The 23,342-nt window shown below is 35.6% G+C and overlaps 1 protein-coding gene across 2 annotated transcripts in view; it reads left to right on the top strand.

Moving 5' to 3' along the window:
- Positions 1-23,342, top strand: part of Fhos (Formin homology 2 domain containing) — a 284,475-nt gene that overhangs the window by 233,505 nt on the left and 27,628 nt on the right. For both annotated transcript variants that reach the window (XM_076532146.1, XM_076532145.1), the window contains exons 9-14: positions 1,351-1,482; positions 2,642-2,978; positions 3,382-4,009; positions 16,230-16,388; positions 19,060-19,242; positions 20,581-20,700. In XM_076532146.1, the coding sequence (XP_076388261.1) occupies positions 1,351-1,482; positions 2,642-2,978; positions 3,382-4,009; positions 16,230-16,388; positions 19,060-19,242; positions 20,581-20,700 (1,559 nt within the window). The remainder of the gene's footprint in view (positions 1-1,350; positions 1,483-2,641; positions 2,979-3,381; positions 4,010-16,229; positions 16,389-19,059; positions 19,243-20,580; positions 20,701-23,342) is intronic.

Raw genomic sequence — 23,342 nt, 5'->3', positions numbered from 1 at the left:
GAGATTTCAAGGTCAACGAACGGAGCAAAATTACTAGTTGACAATGAAGTTTATAGCTGATAAAACTATTTTATTTTTATTGAGATATCAACACATCTATATTTTTTTGACGTTTATGTGTATCTGTTCAACTTACTGCAATTACCACCTGTTATACAAATGAAGTTGTCCTTGGTTACCCTCATTATTACTGACAAGTACATGGGGGATCATAAACGCACATTAAGTGATTAATTATTATTTGCTCGTGAAGTATTTTAACTTTATTGGTAATAAGTTACTCCGATTCTTAATCATCATAATTTTCAGTTACATCGATATTCAATTATTTTGATTTTCAATTAATTCGATTTTCAATCACATTGTTTAGTCTCACTTGTATTATCAAAAAGGGTAACTTGGAAAAGGGAGAAGATTTACAGATTATGAAAACTATGCAGAATTTAGTTTCAGTGACAATTGATTCTCATTCTGGTGATGTTCGGATATTTTCTTGCGATTAATAGTATTTTCATATGCATATATAAAATTTGTTCGTTTTATCTATCTACTAGTTATGCTAGTTCTCCTTCTGCAGCGTTTCGGCTGTCAAACATCGATTTTAAGGGGCAGAACACAATTGGATGATTGGGAAGGTTAATATGTTATCTAATGTTTCATAAGCGCAGTTAATTCAAGTACTGTTGCAATGTGCGAGGTGATATAACACTTATAACGGAGATGACACTATTATGTGTTGTCTCCGTTCCTATCAATGTAGGGCTGTAGGAATTTAGAAATTTGTAGATATAAGTATTTGAGACAGAATTTGGTCATGTAGAGTGGTCAATATAGAAATATAGGAATTCAGTAATATATTTTTATAAACATATTTTAAAAATATCCACATAAGCAAATATATCAAAGAATGGCACAGTAATGCTTCAAAACATGCAATAAGTTATCGGTCAGAAGTATTCCCTGATCGCCTCTTTTCATTTCCAATCGATCCGAACCAAAACGACGAGCGTCGATAGAGATTCGTCGAAACACTAATTGATACAGCGCGTGAATTTTATCGTGAACGTGAAACGGGAAACGCGAAGGAACGACACGCGTGACGAGCTGGAATTTATTGGCACTGTCGTCGTCGCGTGTACCGATCTATATCGCGGGCGATAAATCAAAACGGAAAGTTCGGCCGTATACCATGATTCGACGCGAATGAAAACGATCGGACGATAAGCCGTCGGTGGTGCCGGTCGCTCGGTAAATAGTGAATTATAGTTCGACGCGGAAAATGATCGGGCACGTGTGTGTATTGGCAGCGGAGAACAGTTGAGGAAACGAGTGATTTATTGCACCTTTCAGTGGACGTTGGCGTGACACCGGCGTTAAGACGTCGAAGAGAACGAGCCGAGAGACAGAGGAGCTTTATCAGGGAGCAACAAGAGGCTACAGCGAACATGAGGGCGTCGGTGGTTCCTTCGGACGATCAGGAAAGTCAGTAATTTTATTACTTTTATTATTATTTTTTCACTCAATTTCATATACCAGGTACCGGTTTATAATCCTTTATTTCTTCGCTGGATTACATTACAGTAGATTACTAGATTACAAGGATGTGCACTCTTGTGTTATTTTCTTGCTATGATTTTTCAAAACTCTGTCGATGTTCAGACGATTTTGAATTAGTGTTACATTTCATTTTTGTGGTAGACATGTCTCATACCAAGTAATCATTAATCACTTCTCTTCATTCTACAATACATGGATTAATAACTTAACTTCGCTGTGGAGGACGTTGGTATTTCAGTCAAGAAAGTTTGGATGTATTTGTATATTTAGAAACGTGGCAGTATAATACATTTTTTTCTGAAACGAAGGATAGAATCTCCAAAATTTTTAGAAAGATTCTTTTATTTCGTGAAGATTTTTTCAGGTGAACAATTGTAAAGTTTTGATAACAATGGTTAGTAACTTTCGGATCTTTTATTGTATAGGAACGAATCTTTGTTTAGTTTCATGAAACTCGTGTTTTCACTTAAGTAACTCCAGCAAACTTTGAAAGACGTTTGTGTACAGTTTGCGTAGGTTATTTGAAGTTTCCCTACTAGTTCCTGAGGCAGTAGCTTTCTGTTTGCATTTTTAAAGGATCTTCGTCAAACGTGGTTTCAACCCTCTTGGGCAAGTTTGATTTCGACTGACAGTTTTCTGTATTATGCAAGTAGATGTTTCAAACAAATACATGCATTATACAGTCAATAATTTCTCAACTCTAATAGCTTAGGCAAATTGAGTACTATAAGTTTTTACGAAGGACTTTCTGTCAAGGTTTTAAGATTAATGTCTAAAGAAATAGTAGTTGTGTCCTTCCATACCTAAGTGTTCATTGTCGTCTACCTCTCAGTACCCATTTAAAATTATTTCAAAACCTGATCATTAATAATAAATTATATTATAATGCATGAACAATTACAATCCATCATTGACGCTCAAAATTATATTTTATTTAAACTCTGAAAGACAAGTAACAACGTTCCCCAGACACATAAAACAACATATACGAGAATAAAACGCAAATGTATTAAATAAGCTAATTAAACTTGACAGTAAGATGGAACTGTTACTGATTAATGAATTTTCCATTGGTGTTATGAAGGTCCTTACGCGACGAACGGTTTGCGGTACACAAATGGCACATCCTATGAAAGGAACGCGGACTCGCCGTCGAATAAGTTGTCCAGGACGAACAGCAGAAAGGATTTAACACCGCTGATGAATGCCGCGAACAAGCTTGACTCCGAAGAGAAGAAACCGTGGTACGGCAAGAGCCCGGACGAGGGTGTCGAGTGCGACGAGGGTAATCACACCGACGATGATGAGGATCGTCGAGTGGTTCTACAGTTGAAGAGGGAAGGAACCGTCAAGGATCTCACACAAAAGCTGGCCGCTCAAAATCTTATACCGAGCAGTCCGGTTGAAGAGAAGGTTTCCAGGTAATTTGACCGGAGAACACATTCTAAAGAATAAACCCCTTAACAGCATATTCTAATATATGTAGATTTGATATCTTAATGTTTACTTTGACGTAGCATTGATATTACTAGAGTCTTTATTTGAGGGGGTTAGAACTAGATAGACAGGTTACTAATTCTTTATGTACCATGTTAGACAAACCACTCGAACTTATTGATAAATTACCAAATACGAGCACAGTTAATAATGTTATCCAAAAGTCTACCGCAGGTCCTAATCCTTTAATCCTTATTCAACTTTAACCCTCACTAGAACTACTCAGTAAAATCATAATCTTCCGTACTTAAGTTTCTGAATGTTAAATCTCAAAGTTTCCGCGGACCTTGAATCATGAACGAAGGTCCTAAACTCCGTGTGTTGCAGGATAGGGGATATGAGCGGTCTGATCTCAAAGGCGAAGGAGGGTCTGGCAAAATCAAAATCGAAGGCGGACGTTCTGAAGTCCCCCACAGGCGACAACCTGCCTAAGCTGCAAGAAACGAAGAAGTCAGAGAACGAATTGCATTGGGAGGAGTTGGTTAAGAAGTTGAAGAGACCTCTGGCACTGTGCGACCTGGACTTCACCGATTTGAACTCCGACGACGAGGTGGACGTTCTCGGCCCCGTGAACGTGACCAACGGTGTGCCGCCTCCTCCTCCGCCGATGGTGCCACCCCCGGGTGGTATTCGAGCTCCGCCGCCTCCACCCCTGGGTGCAAGGTTGCCGCCGCCCATCCCGCAGGCTCCTCCACCTTTGTTCAGCGTGACCTTGAAGTCGCCGAGGTCTACGACCGCGAACGATGGCAACTCGCCGAAAAGTCCGCCGCCGACCTTCACGAAGAAGAGCAAGAAGACGGTGAAGCTGTTCTGGAAAGAGGTCAGGGATGATCCTATCATACTGTCGAGACTCGACAAGAACAAGATGATATGGGACGAGCTGTCGCCGGTACCTGTTGACACGCAGAAGCTCGAGCACTTGTTCGAGAGCCGTGCCAAGGATCTCATCACTAAGGTGAGCAGTTCACGTTGTTTCTGCTTTGATGTTGCCCTACGGCAGCCTCTCTCTATGGGATTAGATATTGGCAATTGGCATTTCTCTATGGTAACACGTGTAAACGGGTAATGGAATCACTTTGTGGACGTCTCGTGGACTATGGGGTTATGGAACTTGGAGTAGTTCTGGGGAACTGTTTCTTGAAATCCTGTTAGTTAGCTTTGGGAAATTATTTAGAATTTCGGTGGGTTTGTTGGGTTCGGTGGTGCTGTTTGTGGGGTTTGATATCAGAATTAGATTTAGGAATATTTGATAATTTTATAATTTAAGCGATGCAGAGTTCCCTATCGACTCCTTTTATTTAACTCTTTTAACCGTATCAGCGTTTCCCATGCCATGACATGTGATCGAATATGGGTTTCCTGCAAATACCGGTCCTCAGCAAATATTGGAATAATCGGCCTGTGCTATATAGTATAGTTATAAATAAAATTTATTATCTCCATGTTAGTCAGTATAATTAGGTAGTAAAAATGGAGATTAAAGACTGTGTACATTTCGTTTTCAATATCGTTCTACCTTTTTGACATAACACTATTTTAATTTACCATCATAATTTATTTAGAAGTTTGATGATATAAAGATACAAGGAGAGCCTAGTTTTAATTTAAAATCAAAAGTAAAATAATTCAGTGTCTCCTGTTATGTTAGATATCTTATAAGCCTCGTTAACAACCTTGCTTCAATTTAAAGGATAAGTAAACCAATTCAATGTCTCCTGTTAAATTAAACGTACTATCTTCACATTTCACCCTCATATTTCTGGATAGACTCCTAAAAGCTGTACACTATTTGTTTCGAAGTAGAATCTTTTTCCTCCAGAGTAGTGATGAAAACCCTGAAGTAAACAAATGCTCCTATCTCCATATATCCGCATCGTCGTTTCACGTTTCTACAACATTTCACCGTTTCATAATCTCCATGTTTCTTTCGTTTTCCCTTCGTCGACGATGAACGTGTTCGATCGACGACACAGGCGTTAGTTATTCGTCGAGCATCGATTAGTTGAGCGTGCTCGAAAGGGCGAACGCTTTTCCTCCCTGTTCTATCATCTAGATCGAGCAGCTTTTCATCGCATGGAAATTCCGCAGGCTTCGCAACCGCGATCCAAAATACACACAGCTACGTGGCTGGTTAACCTGCTCGGTGGTTAGGCATGCTTAACGCGAATGAACCCTTCGAAAGGAGGATCGAGTGAATCGATGTCTTCAAGGGACAAGTTTCGCATTTATGGTGTTCCACGTTCGGTGACACGTTCTAGAATCGGGAACTAGTATCTCGATAGATGGGGATGGGCTCCAAGTATTTAGATTGCTGGAGAACTCGAATCTGCTTGGACAGTTTCAAGTAGTTTATCGGTTCTTCCAAAAAGGGATATTTTGAGGATGCGGTGATTTAGTGACTGGTTATTGAAACATGCTCCATTTGAATTCGGAATACATTTGAAACGGGTGATATATTTAAGATTCATTTTAGGGTGATTTAGAGTTTAATTCATTATGTAATTCCTAGTTTAATTCATAGTTTAATTCATTTTTTAATTCATGGTTTGATTCATAGTTTTATTCAGAGTTTATTTCATTTTTTAATTCATGGTTTGGTTCATAGTTTGATTCAGAGTTTATTTCATTTTTTAATTCATAGTTTAATTCATAGTTTAATTCATAGTTTAATTCATAGTTTAATTCATAGTTTAATTCATAGTATAATTCATCGTACAATTCATAGTATAATTCAAAGTATAATTCATAGTATAATTCATAATTTAATTCCTACTTTATTGATTAAAGGCATAGATCCATTATTTATCACCAAAATTAACCATTTCTTAATTATGAAAGTTAACTATTATATTTTACATAAAATCAACAATAATTTCAATGATCCTCCACTTATTACTAAACAGTAAAAAATTGCAACACAATAAAAGTCTTCAATCTCAATATTAATTTTAGAGACAGGAAAAGAAATCTAATGGAGCGAACACGACCAACAGTAAAGTCCTGTGTCGCCTTTAGAAACCAAAAATTGATAAAATCACATCACCCAATATCAATAAAGTATCTCTACCTTTGACGCAGATTTTTATTGATAGAATCACTGCTGGCAACTGAAATTTTTATCAAAAGTTGTTGGAATATCCTTTGTGATCGTTCGCACTCAAAAAATTAAAAAAAAATCATATGTGTACACATGCGCAAAAAAGTCAGTAGAAAAACCACGCATTCATTGAATGAACTGTGTATTTTTCGCAAAAATATTCTTTCATTTGATATCAAATTCAGTCTTTTTCGGTGTCATAAAAGTAAATAGTGAACCAGCAACGCTTTTTATTCTGCTATTCTAAATTATGCTCAGCGAATAATCACGAAAAACATTTATACTGAAAATAAATATTTTTTTATTAGTATCAATTTCAATATTTTTTAAAATCATAAAAATAGATAATAAATGAAAAGCACCATATACTCTGCTATTAACATTAATTCACGATTACGCTAAGCGTAAAATCACAAAAAATATGCACTCATACAAAAAAATAAATAAATAGTCCTTTTCAAAATATAAAAATAATAAATGAATGGTGTATGTCAATAATAATTCAGGAATGTAGTAAGCGAACATTCGACAGAATTCGCAGTTAGTTCGTTATCCAAATTGCAGGCGACCGTTTACGGTTCTCGTGTCAGTAATTATTGTCTCGTTAAGCAGAGTCAAGAATTTTCTCTCGACGGTTTCCGCCGAGATATTTTTTAAATAAAGGATACTAGCCACGGAGTGGAGCATTAAACACACTAGAGAAACGTTCCAGCCAGAATGAAGTGCTGCAAATTGCATTAAATACACACAGGCTCTCTTTTTTCGCACACTGTTCCATACGTGTCTCGACGATAACGGAAGAAATTAGAGACCCGACAGACTTTTCAGCTGTTCCTTCTTTTTTACCAGCGAAATCACAGGGCAGACATTGGACAACGTTCGAATGTGAGTTTAGATTAGAAAATTTAAATCGTGTCGGTTGTTAGGTGATTTTACTTCGGTTTGAAGTTTCAAAATTTCAAAGTTTTTAATTTTGGGAATATTGGGACATTAGGAGTTTTGGGATTTTGAGACAATTGGGACCTTGGGACGATTGCGGCTTTGGGATAATTGGGACTTTAGGACTATTGGGACTATTGGGACTGAGATTTATGGAAATTTCCAAATATCCATATTTTCAAATTCTCAAATGTGCATATTTCGAAGTTTGGAAGTTTCCAAATTTCCAAGCCCCCAAACTTCCAAATTTCCAAATTGTGATATTCTGAAATTTCCAACCCCCAATCTCCCAAATTTCCAAATTGTAAAATTCCGAAATTTTCATCCCCCAATCTTCTAAATTTCCAAATTGTAAAATTCTGAAATTTCCAACCCCCAGTCTCCCAAATTTCCAAGTTGCAAAATTATCAAATTTTCATCCCCCAATCTTCCAAATTTCCAAATTGTCAAATTCTGAAATTTACAACCCCCAATCACCCAAATTCCCAAATTGCAAAATTATCAAATTTTCATCCCCCAATCTTCTAAATTTCCAAATTGTAAAATTCTGTAATTTCCAACCTCCAATCTTCTAAATTTCCAAATTGTAAAATTCTGAAATTTCCAACCCCCAGTCTCCCAAATTTCCAAGTTGCAAAATTATCAAATTTTCATCCCCCAATCTTCCAAATTTCCAAATTGTCAAATTCTGAAATTTACAACCCCCAATCACCCAAATTCCCAAATTGCAAAATTATCAAATTTTCATCCCCCAATCTTCTAAATTTCCAAATTGTAAAATTCTGTAATTTCCAACCTCCAATCTTCTAAATTTCCAAATTGTAAAATTCTGAAATTTCCAACCCCCAGTCTCCCAAATTTCCAAGTTGCAAAATTATCAAATTTTCATCCCCCAATCTTCCAAATTTCCAAATTCTAAAATTCTGAAATTTCCAACCCCCAATCACCCAAATTTCCAAATTGCAAAATTATCAAAGTTTCATCCCCCAATCTCCCAAATTTCCAAATTGTAAAATTCCGAAATTTTCATCCCCCAATTTCCTAAATTTCCAAATTGTAAAATTCCGAAATTTTCATCCCCCAATCTCCAAATTTCCAAACTGTAAAATTCTGCAATTTCCAATTTTGAAATAGTGAAATTGTCCCCTTAATCTTTCTCCCATATCTCCCTAAGTAATCCTACTACTCCCCAGTGACTGCATTTCAATCCAAGAATAATATCTCTCTTAAAATATTATCGGTTCCAAAGACCATCCTTTCCTATCTTCCAGAAAATTTACAAAAAGGATTTGCTCGAAACGGAACAGGAAAATACGAACCATTCCCGAGGCCGGAAATTTATTCGATAAAATTCGATAGTTCGGGACTCGGCAAAAACAGCTTCTCATAACAAGGATCGCATAAATTTAATGGATTGTCAGGAACATGCGCTTCTGGTATTTTTAATATGCTTCTCATTCTCAACTTCAGCCATGTTTTCTAACGAGTTCATTCGCGTTACGAGATTATTATTCAACGCAATAAATATCAGGAACATATAAAGCGATAAACTTCTTGTTCGCGTAGATAATCTTGTATTTGCATGATAATACAATACAGAATAATAAAACACGAGATTATGTAGATGAGATTATCTTGTATTTAAAATAATTTTATAGTAATTGTTGGGGAAACAGTAATTTTCAGGGAATAATTTTTATTGAATACGTTTAACGCTATTTCTACGAAGTTAGAAATGCAGGTCGAGGTAAATTTCTGATAGAAGCGAGAAAAGGGTCTAAAGCATACTGAAGTTGTGAAGTTATGAAATCAATTTTCTATGAGATAATATTTACTTGATGCGTTAATTAAAAACTTCGCGAGCAGATCTTTCAACGCCGGGAATTAAAAGGCGAGGCAATTTATCACATTCTCAATTTATCAGGAGAATGAAGTGTCTTGCAATTTTCAGATTTCTAAATCTGTTGTTTTTATGTGGCCTAAATTTTTATTTGTTAATTTACTGTTTCTGAATTCGCAAAGTAGGAAATTTGAGTCTGAAAATTTAGGGGTTGCAAGTTTGGAAATGGGTCAGTTTGATTATTGGAATAATTAAAAATTTGGAAGTTTAGAGATTTGGAAATTGAGAAATTTTGACAGTTGAAAATTTGGAACCTTGAGAATTCGGGAATTTGAGAAATTGGAATTTTGAGAATTTGAAATTTTGAGGGGTTGGAAATTTGAGAATTTGAAATTTTGAGGGGTTGGTAATTTGAGAATTTAGGAATTTAAGAATTTGAAATTTTAAGGGTTTCGAAATTTGAGAATTTGGAAGTTTGAGAATTTGAAATTTTTAGAGGTTGGAAATTTGAGCATTTGGGAATTTGAGAATTTGAAATTTTAAGGAGTTGGAAATTTGAGAATTTGGAATTTTAAGAATTTGAAATTTTGAAGGTTTGGAAATTTGAGAATTTGGAAGTTTGAGAATTTGAAATTTTGAGGGGTTGAAAATTTGAGAATTTGGAATTTTGAGAATTTGAAATTTTAAAGGTTTGGACATTTAAGAATTTAGGAATTTGAGAATTTGAAATTTTGAGGGGTTGGAAGTTTAAGAATTTGAAATTTTTAGAGGTTGGAAATTTGAGCATTTGGGAATTTGAGAATTTGAAATTTCGAGGGGTTGGAAATTTGAGAATTTGGAATTTTAAGAATTTGAAATTTTGAAGGTTTGGAAATTTGAGAATTTGAAATTTTGAGGGGTTGAAAATTTGAGAATTTGGAATTTTGAGAATTTGAAATTTTAAAGGTTTGGAAATTTAAGAATTTAGGAATTTGAGAATTTGAAATTTTGAGGGGTTGGAAATTTGAGAATTTGTCATTTTGAGGGTTTGGAAATTTGCGATTTCGCAAATCTTCAAATTTGAAATTTAAATATTCCACACAACCTACCTCCCCAAAATACAAGTTACCACATTCCCACTTCCATAAACTTAAAAATGTCCTTCCAACCATTCATTTCTCCCGCGCCGCCATTTTCCCTACACAGCTCCTCACTACACATACATAATACTACATATCATACTTTCCTCCTCAACGAAAGGGAAGTTTTCGAAGTTTTCCTTTAGCAAAGAGACATCTGTCGTTCCATGGAAAAACGTTTTCTCGCGTTGTCGCGAATAAACACTAACTCCACCTCAATCAGGGGAGTCTCGTTTGAATCGTTTGAAAATTGTGACGAGCTTTCCTGGCTCGGTACAAATGGAACGATTTCTGTGTATCAAGCGCTGACGGTTATTTTTTCTCAAGCAAAAATTTCCTTTTACCTGCGTTGCTTGTATTCATGACAGTGTTTATTTTCAGAAGAGCTATTCCTGGTTGTTTCGTGTTCGTTATATTTGTTTTTATTTCGAAAAATGTCGTGAAAAGGAAATGTTAAATTGTTGACAGTCGTTTCAGGAGCGCTATCCTTACGATATCGTGTTTTCATTTAATTTCCTGAATGATCAACCTTAATGAAGAACCACTTGAACGTACAAGAATTTTCCCATCTGCTTTTCATGGCATATTTTCATTCCTCGTGTAAGTTCTGTTATGTTCGGAATTATTAAACAATTTTTGTTGCTTGAAAATATTTTTTATACCGTTATTTATCGTACATTTATCTTGAAATGCAAACTTTAGATATAAAAATTGTTACTCTGATGTGAAAGTCAATTTCTATTTTATATATTTTTTTTATTTTTATCAATAATTAATAACCATTTTATATATCGATAATCAATAATCATTTTATGAATCGATAATCAATAGTTATTTCATAGGTCAATAATCAATAATCATTTTATGTATCGATAATCAATAGTCATTTCATAGATCAATAATCAATAATCACTTTATGTATCGATAATCAATAATCATTTCATGTATCGATAATCAATAATCATTTTATGTATCGATAATCAATAGTCATTTCACAGATCAATAATCAATAAACATTTTACATATTGATAATGAATAGTCATTTCACAGATCAATAATCAATAATCATTTTCCCATTAATAAACATTTACACTATTACACATAAGTTATCAATAATCATTCTGTGTCTCAATAATCAATAATCATTTTACGTGTCAATGAATAATGAGCATATTTCATGTCAGCAATTAATAACACATTTCATGTATCAATAATCAATAAACATTTCACATATCGATAAAAAATAATCATATTAGCATCACAATTCAAAATTCATAATCATCGATCTAAAAGTAGCTGAACAAAATAAAATGACACAAAAAATGAAGTCATAAAATTACATAATATAGAAGGAAAGAGTAAGCGGAAAAATATCACGGTGAACGGAAAAGGAAACGCATGTAATTTCCTTGGGTGGTTGCTCGATTTTCCCGACGTAAAAATCTGACGCCCTCTTCCTTCGCGTTGATCACCTAAATAGAATCACGTTTTTCCGGTTGCAGAGTGGCGTGTCATTTCGCGCGTGCATTAATTCCTCTCTCGTTCCGACGATATCAAATAATGTCTGATCGTCTCTGTCGAGCACGCATTTTTCCTTCTGTCTCTGCAAACCGACGGAAATTCTTCAGGGATCGCCGATGGGTCGACGTTCAAAGATTTCACACGTACGACCAGCATGTCGTTAATTGCTCCTGTAATTACGTGCCGGTTTTATCAGCTTTGCTCGTTCCGTGTTCTACGAGAATCGATTAAATATTAGGGCGAGATTTTCTTATGCCAGCAGAATTTGTGAGAGGCGCGATTAAATAAAGTTTTTCGATGAATAGAATGATCAGGGATTAATTAGAAAGATGTTGGTCTTCTGCGATTGTCAGTTTAGTGTTATGGATGAATTGTGATTGCTTAAGAAATGTAATTCGAATTTTTCGTATTAGTAATGGTTAGATAATTTCCTGCTCTCGGGGCCTTAATAGAGTTCAGATCACTAGAGTGGATATTCTACTTTTTAATTCCCAAATTCAGCTGACGAGATAAGTGTTAATATAATCGTGAAAAATTGTAGGTAAATTGCGATAGTAACTGTTTGATAATTTCCTGCTCTCGGGGCTGTAGGATCCTTTAGATCAGTAGAGTGAATATTCTACTTTTTTCCCAAATACAATTGACCAGAGAAGTGTTAATATAATTGGGATAAATTGTAGGTAAATTGCAGTAGTAACTATTAGATAATTTCCTGCTCTCGGGGCTGTAGGATCCTTCAGATCAGTAGAGTGAATATTCTACTTTTTTCCCAAATACAATTGACCAGAGAAGTGTTAATATAATTGGGATAAATTGTAGGTAAATTGCAGTAGTAACTGTTAGATAATTTCCTGCTCCCGGGGCTTTAGGGGCATTCAGATCAGTAGAACGAACATTTTCTTGCTTTTTTATTCCTAAATTCAACTGACAAGATAAACTGATACTATAATTATGACAACTTGTAGGTAAATGGTTGTTAATACAATACTTTAAGAGATGCATCATTCAATTAGACCTCTCCGTAAATTAGCCTTATTACGTTTTGAACGTCAATTTCTCGAACGACGTTTTAACTCATTTATCCCCAGTTATCAAGTTAGAGAAGCGTTAAAAGAAGTTCCTCATAGAATTCCAACACAGCCAACTATTTACAAGTTTTCTCCGAATTTAATTCTTAAATTTAACTAATTTTTGCCAGAAACGTCACTCTTTACGTTAAAAATTAAAGAGCTAATTTTTCAAGCAAAGATAGAAAATTAGACTTAATACACCCTGATTCCAGATGTAGAAAACTAAGGTTGAATGTAGATTTTTGCAAATCCTAGTAGATCCGACGTAACATGATGTTATTTCCACACGTGTTCTCATTTTCTCCTTTTTCGCGTTTCTCGTAACATTACTCGAAGGAAAGATCCTTTTTACCCTGATGTTTCATCCTTTGAACTTTTACGCTTACCTCGGAGTCCGGTGATAATTAGTGCTGAGTGGAGAGTCCAACGAGTCTTCCGTGATAGAGAAAAAAGAGGAGCTGAAAAAGGAGATGCGAATCGGGAAAAATTATGGGACGCCGACCGCTTACCTATGGAAAAAGAGTTCCGCGAAGTAAAGGGGTGGGGAATGGAAAAATTCTATGGGACGTGGTTAACTGTTTCCCCGCGTTAAGTGTACATTTAATGAAGCTTGATGAACTCTCGGTCTGATGCTTCCTAAGAACATTTAATATACTGAATATTACATATCAAATTATTTCACGTATTTAAGGGCAATATCATAGGAGATATAAAAGTAACAATTAATAATTTTTGCTATGACCTTCTGCGAGATGTCTGCAATCATTGATAAACGAATAAAATATTTTGGTAAATTACTGCATAAATATAATTTTGACAGAAAATTTATTTCTCTTATGAAATAGAAAATTTTAATTTAATTGCTTCGTTCGTTAAATTATTTTAAGATCAAATTACTAAAATATTATAGATTTCAATTATTATAAGTTATTTATGAAATAAATAGAAATATTGATTTGTCAGTAATTCGAGAATGATATTTAACATCTGTTGCGACCAGTAATTAAAACGATTAATTTTAGATTCTGTTAATTAATAGACATTTGATAACATTATAATTCATCACGAATTACAACAATGTCCGCGTCGCAATTTATCTTCATTGTTTATTATCGTGGACGTGCGCTAGCTGCTAGCGATTTCACGAGTTGATCATAATCATGTCCACAAACAATTATAATCTTGGTGTAATATTACGGGTTCTGTTAGTCTAATGAAGCAACTTTAACAATAACACGCCGTAAATTAATACCATCCGGAACTGTAACGATATCCCACGATAATGATCTCGTACAATAATAATAATAATAATAATAATAATAATATGGCGAATAGTGGTTGGGGTGGTGGTGATGGTGGTTTAATGCAATACGACTAATCTTTTCTTGTATTATTTGCAATATTCTTGGTGCTCGCACGAAAAAATGAACGAAATGGCATGCTGGAATTTTACAGGAGGTGAGTCCTAATTTCTTAACTTCACTTAACAATTTTCGCTAACGTGTTTGCTTTTGCATCTTTCACCTTTTATTCCCTTTCACGCTTGGCACTAATAAAATTCAAAATTATTCTCGATAATTACTCTCTTTCTATTAATCGTTTAACTTCTTTTCAAACTTGTTTTGCTATTGTAGTTCTTCTGATAGTAAAAATTGTAACTCTCGCAATATTAAGCATTTTTTTAAACGAGCCACAGAAACATGGAGTAATAATAGACTCTCGGTATATTACCATATTTGTATGAATTCTCACATATACTATTTAGTTCATTGTTATAGTTATGTCATCATATATTGCATTTACTACGCGATGGATCACGTGTTGTATCACCACGCGTTGTTGCAGTACGCATTGTATCACGTCGCGTTATATCACCACGCGTTGTATTAGGACGCGCTACATTACAACGCATTATATCACCACGTGTTGCACACCTTCATGTTATGTCACCGCGCGTTATATCACCACGCATCGAATTTCCAACGTGTTGCATTACCTCGCGCTATATCACCACGTGTCGAATTTCCAACGTGTTGCATTACCTCGCGTTATATTACCACGCGTCGAATTTTCAACGTGTTGTATCATCTCGCGTTATATCACCACGCGTCGAATTTTCAACGTGTTGTATCACCTCGCGCTATATCACCACGCGTTGTATTCGAACGCGCTGCATTTCAACGCATTATATCACCACGCGTTGCACACCTTCATGTTATGTCACCGCGCGTTATATCACCACGCATCGAATTTCCAACGTGTTGCATTACCTCGCGCTTTATCACCACGCGTCGAATTTCCAACGTGTTGCATTACCTCACGTTATATCACCACGCGTCGAATTTCCAACGTGTTGTATCACTTCGCGTTATATCACCACGCGTCGAATTTCCAACGCGTTGCATTACCTCGCGTTATATCACCACGTGTCGAATTTTCAACGTGTTGTATCACCTCGCGTTATATCACCACGCGTCGAATTTCCAACGTGTTGCATTACCTCGCGTTATATCACCACGCATGGAATATCCAACGTATTGCATTACCTCGCGTTATATCACCACGTGTCGAATTTCCAACGCGTTGCATTACCTCGCGTTATATCACCACGCGTCGAATTTTCAACGTGTTGTATCACCTCGCGCTATATCACCACGCGTCGAATTTTCAATGTGTTGTATCACCTCGCGTTATATCACCACGCGTCAAATTTCCAACGCGTTGCATTACCTCGCGTTATATCACCACGCGTCGAATTTCCAACGTGTTGTATCACCTCGCGTTATATCACCACGCGTCAAATTTCCAACGTGTTGCATTACCTCGCGTTATATTACCACGCGTCGAATTTGCAACGTGTTGTATTACCTCGCGTTATATCACCGCGCATCGTATCAGCAATGTGCTGTATTACAACGCGTTGTACCGCCAATCATTGTACTTGCCACGCATTGTATTTGCAACTCACCCTATTTATCACGCGTTATATCGCCGCCCACTGTATCACCACGCATAATATCCTGGAAAGGAAATTCCACGAAAATTACTGCAATATCATAAGATTTCGTGTATAAACCAACCCATTCCATATATTACTTGTGCCAAAAATGTTACACCCTGCAACTTCATATATGGCAATATAACGAAAATCTTCCGTAACATTGCGAGGGTTAATTTTTTCTCTTTCCGTTCTATCTCTACATTCTTTCAAGTTTAACTAATAACAAAATGGTAACGGTTCGTGTATATTGTTCGCTTTTAATTACTTTCTGTTAATTTCATTCCGCTGTTAACGCACTTATACGGGACATTTCTTTCCAATTGATTTGTGGAAATTGCAGGTACATTAGCATTTTCGTTTCCGGTCGGAGTGCAAATATTTGACTTGCACTTGGTTGTTAATGTTCAGAGTTACGTTGATTAGACGTGTTTTTCGTTTGAAAGCCACACTCGTTGTCAGTGCACGATGTGTTCGTCATTAATTATCTTCATAATTTGGAGTGTTAAGAAAACGATGGACAACATTTTTTTATTTCTGGGATTATTCATCAACGATTGTACACGCTCGTTTTGTTTTTATCGTCGTATAGAAGCAGCAGGAGATGAACAAGAACAAAGAGATCATCGTGCTGGACCATAAACGATCGAACGCTATCAATATCGGGATGACGAAATTGCCTCCGCCGAGATCAATTAAGACCGCGATCTTAAAAATGGATGCAACCATTATGAACAGAGAAGGTATCGAGGTAAGAACATCGATTATTGCTTATCTTTTTTTAATAAAATTAATAAACGCAGTATGTTTAACGAACCGTCGATTCAATTAATCGAACTTCAATTACGTAAATAATTTTGCTTATCGAAATACGATTGAAATACGAACATACGATATTAATAATTATTATTCGCGAAATATTATTCGCCAGGAATATTAAGCTCTCCGTTAAATAAACTTCAATTACCTAATTTTGCTTATCGAAATACGATTGAAATGGAAGCATGCAGACATTTGTAAATAGTAAAATATTTATCGAAGATCTTATTCGTTTTATTGAGTTAGCAAAATGTTTGTTCTTATTGAATCGTGATTTTAATAATGTACACAAATGCTGAAATATTACTTCTCGGATATGTAAATTAACTGCTGTTAATTAAATATTTCTGCTCATCGAAAATAACGAAAAGGCTGCGTGTCATTTGATATTTTAAAAATATTATTCAACAGAGATATTATTTTCTGTGCTACACAAACTTCACTTTGATATTTTTGGTTAATGTAATACAATTGAAATATTTGCATGCAGATATCCATCAATTTTGGAATATTCCCTTTTATCGCGTTTGGAACGCATCTGTATTTCCTTCTGCATATGCTGACCGTAATTTTAATAAAGTTCAAATTAAAACAGAAGTAGATCCGCCGAAAAGGCAGAACAATTCTACACTCTCGTTATATTGCCATTGACGTGGCTGAAATTAAAAGTTGCAACTTATTAAATTCGGTGCAGATCTTTCTTGATATTATAGTGGTTTTTGTGTTATAGATGGATGCAATATAACGAGGGTTTACTGTATTGTTTTACTTTGTAATAGTAAAAGGTTGCAAGTAAAAAATTAGTTGCTTGTGTTATAAGAATTTAAGAATCTAAGAGTTAAAGACAGTGATGGGTAACTGATTTGAAAAACCACATTTGAAAATGTGGAAATTTTGGGAATTTTAGGAATTTTGGGAATTTTGGGAATTGTGGGAATTTTGGGAATTTTGGGAATTTTGGAAGTTTGGAATTTTGGGAATTTGGAATTTTGGGAATTTGGAATTTTGGGAATTTGGAATTTTGGGAATTTGGAATTTTGGGAATTTGGAATTTTGGGAATTTGGAATTTTGGGAATTTGGAATTTTGGGAATTTGGAATTTTGGGAATTTGGAATTTTGGGAATTTGGAATTTTGGGAATTTGGAATTTTGGGAATTTGGAATTTTGGGAATTTGGAATTTTGGGAATTTGGAATTTTGGGAATTTGGAATTTTGGGAATTTGGAATTTTGGGAATTTGGAATTTTGGGAATTTGGAATTTTGGGAATTTGGAATTTTGGGAATTTGGAATCTTGGGAATTTGAAATTTTGGGAATTTGGAATTTTGGGAATTCGGAATCTTGCGAATTTGGTATCGTGGGAATTTGGAATCTTGGAAATTTGGAATCTTGGGTATTTGGAATTTTGGGAATTTGGAATTTTGGGAATTTGGAATTTTGGGAATTTGGAATTTTGGGAATTTGGAATTTTGGGAATTTGGAATTTTGGGAATTTGGAATTTTGGGAATTTGGAATTTTGGGAATTTGGAATTTTGGGAATTTGGAATCTTGGGAATTTGAAATTTTGGGAATTTGGAATTTTGGGAATTCGGAATCTTGGGAATTTGGAATTTTGGGAATTTGGAATTTTGGGAATTTGGAATTTTGGGAATTTGGAATTTTGGGAATTTGGAATTTTGGGAATTTGGAATTTTGGGAATTTGGAATTTTGGGAATTTGGAATCTTGGGAATTTGAAATTTTGGGAATTTGGAATTTTGGGAATTCGGAATCTTGGGAATTCGGAATCTTGCGAATTTGGTATCGTGGGAATTTGGAATCTTGGAAATTTGGAATCTTGGGTATTTGGAATCTTGGGTATTTGGAATCTTGGGTATTCGGAATCTTGGGAATTCGGAATCTTGGAAATTTGTAATCTTGGGAATTTGTAATCTTGGGAATTTGGAATCTTGGGAATTTGGAATCTTGGGAATTTGGAATCTTGGTAATTTGGATTCTTGGGAATTTGGAATCTTGGGAATTTGGAATCTTGGGAATTTGGAATCTTGGGAATTTGGAATTTTGGGAATTTGGAATCTTGGTAATGTGGAATCTTGGGAATTTGGAATCTTGGGAATTTGGAATCTTGGGAATTTGGAATCTTGGGAATTTGGAATTTTGGGAATTCTGAAAAATTTAAAAATGTGTAATTTCATAATTTGTAAGTTTCAAAAATAATAAGCAATCATCTACCCATCACTACCACAAACCCCCCTAAAATAAATCTAAATCTATATTTCCCTCAGATCGTCTCTAGTACCATCTACCTATATGCTAACTTTCTCAAAGCACATGGCATGAAATCAAACAGGTTCTAAGATCATCCCCAAATTTCTTTATTCCCCAAAGTGTTGATCACATTCCCGATTTCGTTTAAACTCCAGGTCTATTGCACGACCACACAAATTACGATCCTTGGTTCAAAGTCAACCCTATGATTCAGTTAAAACGCACACGTACGTTTTATTTACGATATTTTTCTTGATTTCTCTAATTTTATTCTTGTTCGTTTCTCTTCTTCGTTCTCTTCTTCCCTGTCCTTTTTCCTGGTCCGTTCGCGACAGAAACTGTTGACGATGCTGCCAACCGAGGAGGAGAGGTCCAGGATACAAGAGGCGCAGGCCGCCAATCCTGACCTACCTTTGGGATCAGCTGAACAGTTCCTTTTAACTTTGGCTTCTATCTCGGAGTTACCTGCCAGACTGAAACTGTGGGCTTTCAAACTCGACTTTGAAAATTCAGAAAAGGTGAGTACATTATTAACCCTTTGGAAAACCATTTATTTGGAATTTAATTTTTTTGGAACACTTTCTTCAAAATGGAACACTTTCTTCATTCATTCATTGATTCATCAATTGTTACATCTGAAACCAGCTTGAAATTATTTTGGAACAATCATATCGTACATGTATTTCAAAAAATACAATTTTCAGGTTGATTTATTGTGTAATAAATTATATATAAATTTTCCAAAAATTGTCTACAATTGCCATTACAGATTTGTATATCCTATAGGATTTGTTATAATAAAGACATGGGTGAGAAAGAAATTTTGTTTGCAATCATTCAGTAATTAAAAACTCGAAATTTGCAAGTTAGGTTAGGTTCTAAATTTTCAAGCTGCCTGACATTGTCATTGTCGATTTGTATATCTTACAACAAAAATATAGAAGAGAAAGAAATTTTGTTTGCAATCATCAAATAATTAAAGAATGAAAATTGGAGGTTAGCTTCTACATTTTCTGAAAGTCATCTAAAAGAGTCAATTTGTGTAACCTATACCAAGAACATAAATGAAAAAGAATTTTGCAATAGTTAAATAATTGAATGAAAGTTGGAAGTCAGATGTAAAAATTGTGGATCTCGTGAAGTGTTTCACACCTCAACCAGCAAGGAAGCGATGCACACGTTCGACGAGCGCGGCACGATCGTGTATCGGAATCCGGTATGTTCTCAGCGAAGAAATCGCGCGATTATGCGAAGAACGTTCCCCGCGACTTCCTTCCCCGCATACCTGGCGTTTTTCCTTGTCGTGGTCGCGAGTACCGACACGGAATTCAAGACGAGATTCGTGAGAAATAACGGGCCAATTCGATCACTATTACCCGCATTTGTATTCGAGCGTGCTTAATAGAATTTGCATTTGAAATGTCATGCAGCTTCTCACGGTGAAACGTACTTACTTGTGCTGCACGTCGCTAGTCCATGCTAATAATTGAACGATTCTTCCTTCCAACGCTTTCCTTTGCCATTACTTATTCATTCGCAATCAGTCTGATTAGAATCGACTGTTTAAATCAGAACATCTTCTACGGATCATCGGATTATTTAGAACCAAAAATTGAGATCGCATTTAGAACTTGTAACAGAGTAATTGAACGAGATAACGTGTGTATTTTCGCGCACCAATTTTTTCATTGCACTTCCATATTATGGAACCATTACTGCACTCTCATCTCAAATTTTCTTAATATGACACATTTATTGCATCTACTGAATGCAAAATGTAACCTAAAAGGTTACCAGGTAACATGAGGTGGTAAAGAAAAAAAAATAATAATCGCGAACCACCTTTGTGACTCTAGGAAATTGCGGACCCTTTGATGGATCTGAAGCAGGGAATGGAGACGCTGCGAGTGAATAAAACGTTCCGCGGGATTCTGAGCACGCTCCTTTCGATCGGGATATTCCTCAACGGAAATGAGGTAGGTATTGAATGCCAGCCAAATGATATCCGCTTAATCCGTTCGTCCGTCTGCGTCACGGGTTGGTCCGTGTTGAATCGATACCCATCAGTGTCGATAATTTTCGTGTAACCGCTGCTCGATGGTCCGGAAAAAGGTGGCGAACGTTGGCTACTGGACCGTTGGATCGTTGCCACGTTTTTGGAAAGAGAAACCGTCGGACGATCACGTTCACCTTTTGTTTGCAGTGTTCGCAGCTGCTCTGAACACTTTGCACCTTTCTGCTGGTACATTTTTCGATTACTATCGTTACTTTGTACGTTGGAATACTGTGATCTTTTATCTTTTGGGGTTCTTGGAAACTGGAGATATTGAAACTTTGCAATTTGACTTAATACAATTTGAAATAGATATTTTTATCAAAGTTTAATGTATAAACATAGTGGAATAGTGAGAGATCAGTTCAGAATTCATCAAACTTTTTGACACGTTGACATACCGACGCAGTTGAAAATTTAATTAGGTAGTCATTTTGTTTTTAACAAATCTTACCCAATATTTTCGCAATATTTTGTTATAGTTGTTAACCACAGTTTCAAGTAGTAATACGAGTATTTTTAACTAGATGAAAGAACAAATTTACAATAGTATATGAAAACTTGAACGTTATCCACATGTGGGTGAAACTTCGAGTATTAGCTACTGAAGGTAAAAACACCCAGCCACCACATTACAGTAAATCATTTACTGTCACGAATAATATAAGTATAACGCAAGTAGAAATAATATATAATGTTTCCGAATATCAGAATATTTATTCACGATAGCACGTGATTTTATGTGATGCGATAGTAATTGTACCTTCGAGTTTATTTCTGCTTGTGTCGCGTGCGATGCAAGTTTCTTGTGATTGGTATCATAGTGGACGTTGAAGAAATAGTTACACAGTGATTCATAAATTAGAGCTCTGACAGTTGGTTGTATATGACTGTTTGGCGAACAGATATGGCGAATGTATTCTATATATTTTATAGTAGCACACGTTCGATCTGTCGCGATGAATCACGTACGACTATAAAATATATGTTTCTACAAATGGAATATGCATATGTTATACTTACCTGTTAAATGGTGTTATTTCCAGTTGCTGTTCTACTGGATCTTTTTTATACTAAAAATAATTTTGCAAAATTATACAAACATTGCACCTCTTCAAATTACAACTCTTTTGGAATAAAGATGTTTCAATTTTTAGAAACAAAGAAGTTTACTATAGAAACTTGATAACTTGACAATGTTCCAATTTAAAAATACAAATTAAAATATTCGAATAAATGAATCAACCTATTAACCCTCAGGGTGAACCAGAATTCTACAACCTTACTTCAGACAAGTGCACGCGATAATTTCGCTAAATTATTGCCTCCTTTTAATGCTAATTTCCATCATTTATTTCAGCTTTGAGCGCGATTAATCAGAAGCATCGCTATAAAAACCACAGGATCATTGTACGCACAATGAATTCTTTGCTAATGAAATTCGATATTACGAGAAGAACGCTTCTGACCACAACGCTTTCGTGTTCGCGACAATAAAGTTGACGTTATCGAACGCACAAATGGTGCATTCGCACGAATATTCGTGCAAGATTCGATCTCAAATCGATCCAAGACGATACTTCTGCATTCGTCATTGTTCATTTCCGCCCGAGTAGGCTAACGACGGTCCTTTGAGGACGCACGACTAATCGCTTCTTATCGTTCCCTCGACGGAGCTTTCCTCTCCGTACATTTTTACGCGATACGCTCGTTTATCGAAGTTGTCGCGTGAGCTGCTCCTTCCTCGTGTTTCACAGTAAATTAGCGAGAACGAAGAAAAAAAAGTTACGAGCCGAACGGAATTTGTTATGCAGATTGTTAAATTTCGCCTGGTTCGGAGCCCCTCGGCTATTTGAATAATCTGACTTTAACGGCGGTAAGAGCGGAATTTATATTCGCGGAAGATCGTCGTTCCTAAATGTTCCGTCACGAACGGTAAACTCGTAAAGCCAACGGATACAGCTTTACGCTTTGAATTTTAGATTTTTCCTTTGCCGTTTCCGTGACACCTTATTAGCGTTTTTTACGTGCCCTTCGAATCTTGCTTTACGAGTTTGACATACGGTGCACTACCTGTACCTCTCCGTGCAGGTGCATTCTTTCGTACTTTAAATAATACTGCAATTCGGCTGGAAGCTCGTGAATACTTGTTTAACTAAATATTACAACACATAGAAGTTATTGAAGAAATTTCAACCCCTTGACCTATGGAGTCAGACTCGTGACGCACTATGTGACGCACATGTGACAGAACTAAATCGTATTTGTATAAAGATTGAGTTTTTAGTATGATACCATTTGCAGCTTGTATAATTAAGGTCGCTAAATTATAAACATACCTAACGTTTCAACATTCTCTATTCACCTCAATTTTTTTTATTTACCTTTAATTTTCTTACGTACGTATCGAAAAATTTTAAATAAGTAGTCTAATGTAGACTATTAATGTATAAGTCAAATGTAGGCATGCTGTATCCGAATATTAATGTAACCGTACCAAATACCTGATTTATTACATATAACAGTGCTTTCATAATAATCCTTCTAAAAGTAATATACGCTGAA

Source organism: Megachile rotundata, chromosome 5 (genome assembly GCF_050947335.1).
Source record: "Megachile rotundata isolate GNS110a chromosome 5, iyMegRotu1, whole genome shotgun sequence".
In the NCBI taxonomy this organism is placed as follows: Eukaryota; Metazoa; Arthropoda; class Insecta; order Hymenoptera; family Megachilidae; genus Megachile; species Megachile rotundata.
Note: the sequence above shows the minus strand (reverse complement) of the source record. Positions and strands in the feature narration are given on the sequence as shown.